The sequence below is a fragment of the Mizuhopecten yessoensis genome, unplaced genomic scaffold (genome assembly GCF_002113885.1).
Source record: "Mizuhopecten yessoensis strain PY_sf001 unplaced genomic scaffold, ASM211388v2 scaffold9021, whole genome shotgun sequence".
NCBI classification, from domain to species: domain Eukaryota; kingdom Metazoa; phylum Mollusca; class Bivalvia; order Pectinida; family Pectinidae; genus Mizuhopecten; species Mizuhopecten yessoensis.
The window spans coordinates 210466-223411 of record NW_018407839.1 but is presented as its reverse complement, the minus strand read 5'-3'; the positions used below and the strand labels follow the sequence as shown (position 1 = coordinate 223411).

Genomic DNA, 12946 nt, shown 5'->3' with positions numbered 1-12946 from the left:
TTTTTTATACTGCCATCCTGATGTTTTATATTCTTTGTAAAGTAATTATGGCTTATTTGAACATTTATTCTTTCAATACCCCGTGTTCCTTGAACTTTGATTCATCCCAGACCATTCAAGGATTTTAAGAATTCTATTAGTCCATTTGGCTTGTTTGTATTTTACGTCCTATTAACATCTATGGTCATTTAAGGATGTGCCAGGTTTTGGTGGGGGAGGAAAGCCGGAGTTACCGGAGAAAAACCAACGACCTACAGCCAGTACCTGGCGACTGCCCCACGTAGGTCTCGAACCCGCAAACCAGTGGTGGAGGGCTAGTGGTAGCAGAATGTCAGATGCCTTAACCTTCGGCCCCCCCCCCAATAGGTGTCCAAGATTCAGACAGATTGTATAAAGACTCAACATTATAGTTGTCTAAAATCTGGAACCTGTCCAAAGATATGTATTGTATTGACAGTGAACTACACTTGATGGCTGGGAGAAAAACTTCAAATTGAAAGATTTAGTTCTTACTCTGCACATGAGAGAAGACAGTGTGCAATTCTATAGCAACGATAAGCTCAAGATGAACGCGCTGGGAAATTACCTCAGACAAACCTCTATAAGGTTTCCCGACAGTAAATTACAGAGTCAAGCAGAATTCATTACTCCAATCGTGTAGAGTAATGGTCTTCTGGAAACATTTAACACTAAAGAAACCTGTAGCTAACCGGAAATGACCCTAACTTGTAGTCCCAGCCATCCTAACTCATTTCTGATGTAAGTGCTACCTGTACGACAATTTATTTTGTGGTAGTAAAATCTTATTTTGCTTAAACACCAACTTAAGCTTTAATAGCCAGTTACTAAGCAACACCTGTCCCTCGATAATCTAACACACTCTGGCGATAAACAGACAGTAACTTCCTGTGGAAATGCCATGTTTGGGCCTACAGCATCATAAGGGACAATTTACAACCCTACGGGGCTACTGCTTCAACACAGTTATGAGAATCAGGAAAATTTATTCCGCACCACAAATGCTACTTGGTTTTGGTCTGTTGTATGCTGTTTCCGTGAAGTCGGCCACAGGGAAATCAAGTTGCTACAATATATTGGCAATGGCAGGCCTGGAAAACTGGCAGTTAAAGAGAATTTTTCAAGACAAAAGGTTCTGACTTACTCCTTCATTTTTTTCAACTGTAGTCACTGAGAATCAAAGACGTAACGTGTTGAGTATAATGACTGGAGAGATACACATTTACTTTTTAGTTTAAGCAGAATATATAAAGATTTAAAACAGGGTACAGGATATGTTAAGATTTAAAACAGGGTACAGGATATGTAAAGATTTAGGACAGGGGACATAACATGTTAAAATTTCAAACAGAGCACTGAATATGAAAAGATTTAAGACAGGGTACAGGATATGTAAAGATTTAAAACAGGGCACAGAATATGTAAAGATTTAAGAAGGGGTACATAATATGTTAAAATTTCAAACAGAGCACTGAATATGAAAAGATTTAAGACAGGGTACAGAATATGTAAAGATTTAAGACAGGGTACAGGATATGTAAAGATTTAAGACAGGGTACAGAAAATGTAAAAATTTCAGACAAGGAACAGAATATGTAAAGATTTAAGACAGGGTACAGGATATGTAAAGATTTAAGACGGGGTACATAATATGTTAAAATTTCAAACAGAGCACTGAATATGAAAAGATTTAAGACAGGGTACAGAAGATGTAAAGATTTAAGACAGGGTACAGAATATGTAAAGATTTAAGACAGGGTACAGAAAATGTAAAGATTTAAGACAAGGAACAGAATATGTAAAGATTTAAGACAGGGTACAGGATATGTTAAGATTGCAAACAGGGCACAGAATATGTAAAGATTTAAGACAGGGTACAGGATATGTAAAGATTTAAGACAGGGTACAGAATATGTAAAGATTTAAGACAAGGAACAGAATATGTAAAGATTTAAAACAGGGTACAGGATATGTAAAGATTTAGGACGGGGGACATAATATGTTAAAATTTCAAACAGAGCACTGAATATGAAAAGATTTAAGACAGGGTACAGGATATGTAAAGATTTCAAACAGGGCACAGAATATGTAAAGATTTAAGACGGGGTACATAAAATGTTAAAATTTAAGACAGGGTACAGAAGATGTAAAGATTTAAGACAGGGTACAGAATATGTAAAGATTTAAGACAGGGTACAGGATATGTAAAGATTTAAGACAGGGTACAGAAAATGTAAAAATTTAAGACGAGTAAGGATATGTAAAGATTTAAGACAGGGTACAGGATATGTAAAGGGTATGACACAGAACGTGTATGGTTTTAAAGAATAGGAATGGACAATTCACTTGCCTCATTGTAGTTTCATCACCACAATGCATTACCTAGGAAAGTTCTGCTAGTGAGATTTTAAACTTAATTTTAGAATCAATAAACAGTCAGCTCTCTACGTGTGGTTGGGCCTTAGCCTAACTACAGGGAAGCTTGTGTGTATACCAATTAAGCTAAGTAATAGAGGTTGTTTATAACTTAATGGTTGTTGCTGAGGCCTAAAACACTGATGCTTACCAGACTAAGGTACACAACTGTTGTTGATGAGGCCTAAAACACTGATGCTTACCAGACTAAAGTACATGTAAATATAAGTCCAAAGGCACTTGTGACTAGAAAACAGTTACTAAAGAGTCAATATTCTAACTGTTTTTAGAAGAAAATCTGAAATGTCAGGAAAAAGTGATACTATAACTAGCCACATGCCTTATACGGTGGAGTGTGAGTGATCTGCCTTATCCCTGACCACAAACTGTCTAGCCTTTTCTCATAAACTATGGACTACCCCTGAAATAGAACCCGGAAAAACAAGCGATCTGGCATATTAAAAGCTGACTGTGGATATGTGGCCATCAAAACAACCTTCATCAATCATCCATCGTGACGGGGTAAGTAGGGAGATTCCAGACGAGACCTCACCAAATACCGCTGTAACGCAGACTGCCCCAGTCGCAAAACCAATGGCCCAGGCTAGGCTCTCATATTTCTACAAGGATACCAAGTCAAAACTTCTCCCAGAATTCCTTAGAGGTGGATGTGACATGAAGATGGATATGTTGTCCATATTTGTCGGGAGAAGAAGGTGGTAAGAATGTAATTTTAGAAGGCACTCATTAGAATAAATAAAAGTGAGCAGACGAAGATACCCACCCCCACCCCCACTTCCCCCTGCAGCTTTACCCATGACCTCTGACCCTTTAATCTTGATCTATGACCACAAACTGTTCTCAGGTATAGAACTTGATATTACCATACTATGGCGTACATATGAACTAAATATGTTCATGAGATATCTTGTGCACAAGGTTTTTACCTCAAAAGTTGTAAAGTGGGACCTTTGACTATGACCTTTGACTATGACCTTTGACCCTTTTGACCTTAACTGTCGACCACCCAAATCTAGGGTTAGGGTAGAACATCATATTGCCACACTATGTTGTAAATATGAACTAAATGTGTGGAGCGGAACATGAGATATATGAAACAATAGATTTTTACTTCGTACAGATACACTTTCACACAGTCAGCTCAGAATTTGGACCCTGTGTCTGAGAGTAGACAACAACATAAAAATGAGATTTCATAACACAGCTCAAATCTTAGTAATAGATGATATCATTGAAAGGGGAGACCACTCATTAATAGATGATATTGTTGTAAGGGAGGATTACTCACTAATAGATGAAAGTATTGAAAGAGGAGAGATTACTCACTAATAGATGATACTATTGAAAGGGGAGACTACTCACTAAAAGCTGATATCTATAAAGGGCAGTCTATGCTCTAATAGATGAATACCAACCACTGATAATTGAAGGGGAGATTACTTACTCATAGCCGATACTTATAAATGGGAGACTACTCAGTCACTAAAAGCTGACATTTATAAAGGGAATACTGCTTGTTTAGATGAGGAAAACCCTCTCTAACATGAACATGTGATGGAGGGGGAGACAACACACTGCTAGCTGAGTAGCTTGGTGCAAGTTGATCTACGATGAGGTTATATTGAGTGAGTGAAGAAAAGGGAGACAACTAACTGATAGCCGAGTAGCCGGGGTGAGTTGATCCCTGATGAAGTTCTATTGACCGAGTGAAGAAAGGGGAGACAACTTACTGATAGCTCAGTAGCCGGGGTGAGTTGATCCCCGATGAAGTCATATTGACTGAGTGAAGAAAGGGGAGACAACTAACTGATAGCTGAGTAGCCGGGGTGAGTTGATCCCTGATGAAGTCATATTGACCGAGTGAAGAAAGGGGAGACAACTTACTGATAGCTGCGTAGCCCGGTGTGAGTGGATCCCCGATGAGGTTATACCGGACATGGTAGAGCTGTATGGCCCAGCCAGGGAGCCACCATGTGTGTGGGGCCAGGTACGACTGGTTATGGGCGAAGTCCACTGGGTCTGAGTAAAATATCACACCTGATGCATTGTTGTTTTCAGCATGCCGCACCTGAGGTCAAAGGTAATAATGAAACAATGCATTGCAAATGATAGAAATCCTTTCCACTTATAACAGTCTGTTAAAGAGAATACTGCTTGAATCTTCACTCTAGCAACTTCAATATCTGATAGCGACAAAACTTTTTCTATAAATAGATGATAGTGACCTTGACCCTGGCAGTATCACCCGGAAACAAAACTAAAATAATCTCGCTGTATCCTCGTACTAAGTGTTATATCCCATTCAAAATTGAAGTTGCTAGAGTGATAAGAGATTTGCTTACAGATCGTAACAATGACTTCGACCTTTTATTTCCAGTATTAAACATGAACTTGCCTTGCATTCCTGTAAAAAATACATAAAACTACAGTAATGGTTTTGTTTTCTACTGCAAACAACCAATATCTATGATACGGACGGACGTTTTCATTGGTTTGTGTCATACAGATGATTTTACGCCTGACAAACAGTGAAAATGATTGGAATCAGCACTAAAGTCACATACATTGTAGACCTACTTTCGGTATGCCACATTCTGCAATCCCCAGTTGAACTTCAGCAAACTATGGTACATTCACTCGAGGTGACCAAGTACAACAGATATATCTCAGACAAATCAACTGGAGTGGACAGAATGACAGATGCCCTGATGGTCGGAGTGCAAACCTAGGCCTGTAGCTCCTTCTAGTAGTACCAGTAGGGGAGTTATAACTTCACAGGCATACAAAAACAATTCTAATAATTTTCAATATATATATTTTACAATAATTGTTTTTCTAAAAAACTAAAAATATTTGTGAAATTGTGACACAATATTAAAGCTACAGGTCATCTGGGTCGAGAACATCAAAAGCAAGCTACCATGAAATTAAAATATCGTACAACATGGATCTGTTCACGGAAATAATGTCTCTCCCTGGGCCAGTACATGTGTGGTAGAGTTATACACAATACATGGGATACAGGGGACTTTGGGGCCCAGCAGTGGAGAAATGGCAGCATTCTGATCGTAGCTAGGATAACTGGGATCGCTTGGATAAACGTGTATCCCTGTGGATGAGGAAAACTACTGATACACAGAAGGGGAAAATGTTTAATGTAGAATTTCTGCTGGTATGATGATATTCAGTGATGATGTCTGTCATACTGTGTATATTGAATATCTCTGCATCCATCTAACAATGTGGAATTTCTGCTTGTGTGATGATATTCAGTGATGATGTCTGTCATATTGTGTATATTGAATATCTCTGCATCCATCTAACAATGTGGAATTTCTGCTGGTATGATGATATTCAGTGATGATGTCTGTCATACTGTGTATATTGAATATCTCTGCATCCATCTGATTATTCATCGACGTTACTACTTGACCATATCCAGGGTTGAATGTCTTTGAAGCTGTAGTCATGGATGAACGCATTAAATTTTCTACTTTCATATTCAACGAGAATTAATGAACCAAGTATTGTAATTACAAGTAGAGAGAAGGATCAACATTGAGGCACGTCTAATGGTGTGCAGCACTGTAATTTCACAGCATCAAACTTTTATGGTTTTGTTCTTGGAACAAAGTTGTGGCATTAAATTATTGTGTGACATCATTAACAGTCAATAGTCTGCCATATTTCACCTAAAACAAGCCCTGGGGCTCAACACATACAATGTAGTCTGGTGGCTAGGGTGGCTAATACACATAGTCTCTTACTGTAAGTAGTCAGGGGGCTAATACACATAGTCTCTTACTGGAAGTAGTCAGGTGAGTAATACACATAGTCTCCTACTGTAAGACGTCAGGTGGCTAATACACATAGTAGTCTGCCATATTTCACCTAAAACAAGCCCTGGGGCTCAACACATACAATGTAGTCTTGTGGCTAGGGTGGCTAATACACATAGTCTCCTTCACACAGTCTCTTACTGGAAGTAGTCATGTGACTAATACACATAGTCTCGTACTGTAAGTAGTCAGGTGGCTAGGGCGGCTAATACACATAGTCTCCTTCACACAGTCTCTTACTGGAAGTAGTCAGGTGAGTAATACACATAGTCTCCTACTGTAAGAAGTCAGGTGGCTAATACACATAGTTTCTTACTGTAGGTAGTCAGGTGGCTAATACACATAGTAGTCTGCCATATTTCACCTAAAACAAGCCCTGGGGCTTAACACATACAATGTAGTCTGGTGGCTAGGGTGGCTAATACACATAGTCCCTTACTGGAAGTAGTCAGGTGAGTAATACACATAGTCTCCTACTGTAAGACGTCAGGTGGCTAATACACATAGTAGTCTGCCATATTTCACCTAAAACAAGCCCTGGGGCTCAACACATACAATGTAGTCTTGTGGCTAGGGTGGCTAATACACATAGTCTCCTTCTGGAAGTAGTCAGGTGGCTATGGTGACTAATACAAATAGTCTCTTACTGGAAGTAGTCATGTGACTAATACACATAGTCTCCTACTGTAAGTCTCCTACTGGAAGTAGTCAGGTGACTAATACAAATAGTCTCTTACTGGAAGTAGTCAGGTGGCTAAGGTGGCTAATACACATAGTCCCTTACTGGAAGTAGTCAGGTGAGTAATACACATAGTCTCCTACTGTAAGTAGTCAGGTGGCTAGGGTGACTAATTCACATAGTCTCTTACTGTAAGTAGTAAGGTGGCTAGGGTGGCTAATACACATAATCTCTTACTGTAAGTAGTCAGCTGGCTAATACACATAGTCTCTTATTGGAAGTAGTCAGGTGGCTAGTGTGGCTAATACACATAGTCTCGTACAGGAAGTAGTCAGGTGACTAATACACATAGTCACTTACTGTAAGAAGTCAGGTGACTAATACACACATAGTCTCTTACTGTAAGAAGTCAGGTGAATAATACACATAGTCTCTTACTAGAAGTAGTCAGGTGGCTAGGGTGACTAATACACATAGTCTCGTACAGGAAGTAGTCAGGTGACTAATACAAATAGTCTCTTACTGTAAGTAGTCCGGTCGCTAATCCACATAGTATCTTACTGTAAGTAGTCAGGTGGCTACTACACATAGTCTCTTACTGTAACTAGTCAGGGGGCTAATACACATAGTCTCCTTCACACAGTCTCTTACTGGAAGTAGTCACGTGGCTATGGTGGCTAATACACATAATCTCTTACTGTAAGTAGTCAGGTTACTGTAAGTAGTCAGGTGACTAATACACATAGTCACTTACTGTAAGAAGTCAGGTGACTAATACAAAGTAGTCAGGTGACTAATACACATAGTATCTTACTGTAAGAAGTCAGGTGACTAATACCCATAGTCTCTTACTGTAAGAAGTCAGGTGGCTAATACACATAGTAGTCTGCCATATTTCACCTAAAACAAGCCCTGGGGCTCAACACATACAATGTAGTCTGGTGGCTAGGGTGGCTAATACACATAGGCTCTTACTGTAAGTAGTCAGGTGGCTACTACACATAGTCTCTTACTGTAAGTAGTTAGGTGGCTAATACACATAGTCCCTTACTGGAAGTAGTCAGGTGAGTAATACACATAGTCTCCTACTGTAAGACGTCAGGTGGCTAATACACATAGTAGTCTGCCATATTTCACCTAAAACAAGCCCTGGGGCTCAACACATACAATGTAGTCTTGTGGCTAGGGTGGCTAATACACATAGTCTCTTACTGTAAGAAGTCAGGTGACTAATACACATAGTCTCTTACTGTAAGTAGTCAGGTGGCTAATACACATAGTCTCTTACTGTAAGTAGTCAGGTGGCTAATACACATAGTCTCCTACTGTAAGTAGTCAGGTGGCTAATACAAATAGTCTCCTACTGTAAGTAGTCAGGTGGCTAATACACATAGTCTCCTACTGTAAGAAGTCAGGTGGCTAATACACATAGTCTCCTTCTGTAAGTAGTCAGGTGGCTAATACACATAGTCTCTTACTGTAAGTAGTCACATGACTACTTACAGTAGGAGACTATTTGTATTAGCCGCCTGACTACTTACAGTAAGAGACTTTGTGTATTAGTCACCTGACTACTTACAGAAAGAGACTATGTGTAGTAGCCACCTGACTCCTTACAGTAAGAGACTATTTGTATTAGCCACCTGACTACTTACAGAAGGAGACTATGTGTATTAGCCCCCTGACTACTTACAGTAGGAGACTTTGTGTATTAGCCACCTGACTACTTACTGTAAGTAGTCAGGTGACTAGGGTGGCTAATTAATACACATAGTCTCTTACTGTAAGTAGTCATGTGACTAATACAAATAGTCTCTTACTGTAAGTAGTCAGGTGGCTAATACACATAGTCTCCTACTGTTAGTAGTCAGGTGGCTAGGGTGGCTAATACACATTGTCTCTTACTGGAAGTAGTCAGGTGACTAATACACATAGTCTCTTACTGTAAGTAGTCAGGTGACTAGGGTGGCTAATCAATACACATAGTCTCTTACTGTAAGTAGTCATGTGACTATTACAAATAGTCTCTTACTGTAAGTAGTCAGGTGACTAGGGTGGCTAATTAATACACATAGTCTCTTACTGTAAGTAGTCATGTGACTAATACACATAGTCTCTTACTGTAAGAAGTCAGGTGGCTAATACACATAGTCTCCTACTGTAAGTAGTCATGTGACTAATACAAATAGTCTCTTACTGTCAGTAGTCAGGTGACTAATACACATAGTCTCCTACTGTTAGTAGTCAGGTGGCTAATACACATAGTCTCCTACTGTAAGTAGTCATGTGACTAATACACATAGTCTCTTACTGTAAGTAGTCAGGTGACTAATACACGTAGTCTCTACTGTAAGTAGTCAGGTGGCTAAGGTGGCTAATACACATAGTCTCTTACTGGAAGTAGTCAGGTGGCTAGGGTGGCTAATACACATAGTCTCTTCCTGTAAGTAGTCAGGTGACTAATACACGTAGTCTCTACTGTAAGTAGTCAGGTGGCTAGGGTGGCTAATTCACATAGTCTCTTACTGGAAGTAGTCAGGGGGCTAGGGGGGCTAATACACATAGTCTCTTACTGGAAGTAGGCAGGTGGCTAATACACATAGTCTCTTACTGTAGGTAGTCAGGTGGCTAATACACATAGTCTCTTACCGTAAGTAGTCAGGTGGCTAATTAATACACATAGTCTCCTACTGGATAAGTCAGGTGACTAATACACATAGTCTCTTACTGGAAGTAGTCAGGTGGCTAGGGTGGCTAATACACATAGTCTCTTACTGGAAGTAGTCAGGTGACTAATACACAAAGTCTCTTACTGTAAGTAGTCAGGTGGCTAGGGTGGTTAATACACATAGGCTCTTACTGGAAGTAGTCAGGTTGCTAGGGTGGCTAATACACATAGTCTCTTACTGGAAGTAGTCAGGTTGCTAGGGTGGCTAATACACATAGTCTCCTACTAGAAGTAGTCAGGTGGCTAATACACATAGTCTCTTACTGTAAGTAGTCAGGTGGCTAATTAATACACATAGTCTCCTACTGGAAGAAGTCAGGTGACTAATACACATAGTCTCTTACTGGAACTTTAAAAGACCTAAAACCTATTGCAATAAAAAGGTAATATCCTATACACGTTTAGCCAACCATCATCAGAAGAGAGACTACCAGAAATCAGAAATCTTTCTTAGTTAAATTTTTACACATTAATAATTACGGTAGGAAATTATTGAAACTTCTCAACACCACAGTTAATACAAATTACAATGCAGTAATTAGCTAACACTCTATCAGTGATAACCGAATAACAATAGCTCTACTGCAATTTAATTGAAATTATTTGCAGTCGCGATCGAGGGACCGTATTGTTTTCATTCCTCAACACGTGGCGTGAAGCCCTACTGCAATGTTAGAACTACAGACTGATTTGACCGTAAAGGGAATATAAAAAATATGTTTATACTAGAAGCGTGGATATTCAATACATCCCTTTCAAATATATTTGAAGGGAAAAAATAAAAGCAGAATACACTATTTTTATGATGCTTCATAATATTTCACGAGGTTATCAATGACGTCAAAACATGAAAAGTGGGCCGGGAAAAAACATGCACACTAGGCTTAGCGATTTGGTAATAAAAAAACAACAGAACTAACATGGAACGCAAATTTACGGTTTACATTATTCTCGTAACGACTATCAATATCACCGTGAAGGATACCCAGATCCTTTTTTGACAATTGAATGCTTATGTATTTTTGTGTTTTGAGAAATATTTGGCAAGAAATGTTCTTATTCATATAATCTATAATTCAAATGATATTGTTTTAACATATTATTGACAAGTCCAAAGGACTATAGTTAGGTTTGCTGATCAACTAGTACTTTNTACTGGAAGTAGTCAGGTGGCTAATACACATAGTCTCTTACTGTAAGTAGTCAGGTGGCTAGGGTGGCTAATACACATAGTCTCTTACTGTAAGAAGTCAGGTGGCTAATACACATAGTCTCTTACTGTAAGTAGTCAGGTGGCTAATTAATACACATAGTCTCCTACTGGAAGAAGTCAGGTGACTAATACACATAGTCTCTTACTGGAACTTTAAAAGACCTAAAACCTATTGCAATAAAAAGGTAATATCCTATACACGTTTAGCCAACCATCATCAGAAGAGAGACTACCAGAAATCAGAAATCTTTCTTAGTTAAATTTTTACACATTAATAATTACGGTAGGAAATTATTGAAACTTCTCAACACCACAGTTAATACAAATTACAATGCAGTAATTAGCTAACACTCTATCAGTGATAACCGAATAACAATAGCTCTACTGCAATTTAATTGAAATTATTTGCAGTCGCGATCGAGGGACCGTATTGTTTTCATTCCTCAACACGTGGCGTGAAGCCCTACTGCAATGTTAGAACTACAGACTGATTTGACCGTAAAGGGAATATAAAAAATATGTTTATACTAGAAGCGTGGATATTCAATACATCCCTTTCAAATATATTTGAAGGGAAAAAATAAAAGCAGAATACACTATTTTTATGATGCTTCATAATATTTCACGAGGTTATCAATGACGTCAAAACATGAAAAGTGGGCCGGGAAAAAACATGCACACTAGGCTTAGCGATTTGGTAATAAAAAAACAACAGAACTAACATGGAACGCAAATTTACGGTTTACATTATTCTCGTAACGACTATCAATATCACCGTGAAGGATACCCAGATCCTTTTTTGACAATTGAATGCTTATGTATTTTTGTGTTTTGAGAAATATTTGGCAAGAAATGTTCTTATTCATATAATCTATAATTCAAATGATATTGTTTTAACATATTATTGACAAGTCCAAAGGACTATAGTTAGGTTTGCTGATCAACTAGTACTTTTAATGCTGAAATGTATCTGTCTCAGACTAGTGGACCTAAGTGTTAGTGCTGTCAGATGAATATTGCAACTATAACTTTCTTTAAGAAAGACAAGAAATTCAGGGATTCCAATATCACAATTTGCAGAATACAAATATACAGGAAATCCTGAGTGAAATATAAGCCCTGTACAGTACTAAGATAAATGCTTGCTAAGGGCGAGCTGATATGTACTCTAGAATAAAATAAATTTTATTATTACAGTGGAAACCGCCATAAAAAAGAATCATGGTCAAGAACCAATCATAGTCTGGTATTTTATGTAGAATCCTGAAAGACACACATATATAATTTGATGAAGATAAACATTTTGGGATTGTGGTATGATATCTGATCGTGAACATTTCCAGGCCGATCGATCTCAAAGCCTTGCCCATGTGAAATGAAATATTAGATTTTGTAGAATATGATGCAGCAGAACTTTAATAGGATCTAGCAGGGCGGTCAGCCTGTGTTATATTGCTAGACTACAAAATAACGCTACGCTGCCTGAAGATAAAGGCGTTTCGGTACATAATACATTATATACACACACAATGAAACAGATTCCTCAAATGATGAAAGAACATTTTTCACTACAGGAAAAATAATTCTCAAAGATTGGAGTCTAAATTTATAGATCAATCCATCCTCTAAACATTGGTTTTCAGGGATTGAGATTTAGACATCTCTGGTCAATCTAGAAGAGCAGTGCTCAAATCGAATCATTTTTCTTCTAAACTAGATTGTTTCACCTCCTTGATTCCACAAATATCATTGTTATATTACAGAGCCAACAACAAACCTTCTTCAACAGTCATCTATCTAATCTACAGTTTGGTTAAGTTTGTTTGTGTTTTACGTCGTATTAACATCGATGGTCATTTAAGGACGTGCCAGGTTTTGGTGGTAAAGGAAAGCTGGAGTTTCCGGAGGAAAACCACCGACCTACGGCCAGTACCTGGTGACTGCCCCACGTAGGTCTCGAACCCGCGACCCAGTGGTGGAGGAATATAGTATTAGACTGTCAGACGCCTTAACCTCTTGGCCAACACGGCCCC

The 12946-nt window shown here is 38.6% G+C and overlaps 1 protein-coding gene across 1 annotated transcript in view; it reads right to left on the bottom strand.

Annotated features, from left to right (window-relative positions):
• LOC110457058 (N-acetylated-alpha-linked acidic dipeptidase 2-like) overlaps nucleotides 1-12946 on the bottom strand; it is a 100403-nt gene that overhangs the window by 24480 nt on the left and 62977 nt on the right. Inside the window, exon 7 of the mRNA XM_021508156.1 lies at nucleotides 4339-4522. Coding sequence (XP_021363831.1) covers nucleotides 4339-4522 — 184 coding nt within the window. The remainder of the gene's footprint in view (nucleotides 1-4338; nucleotides 4523-12946) is intronic.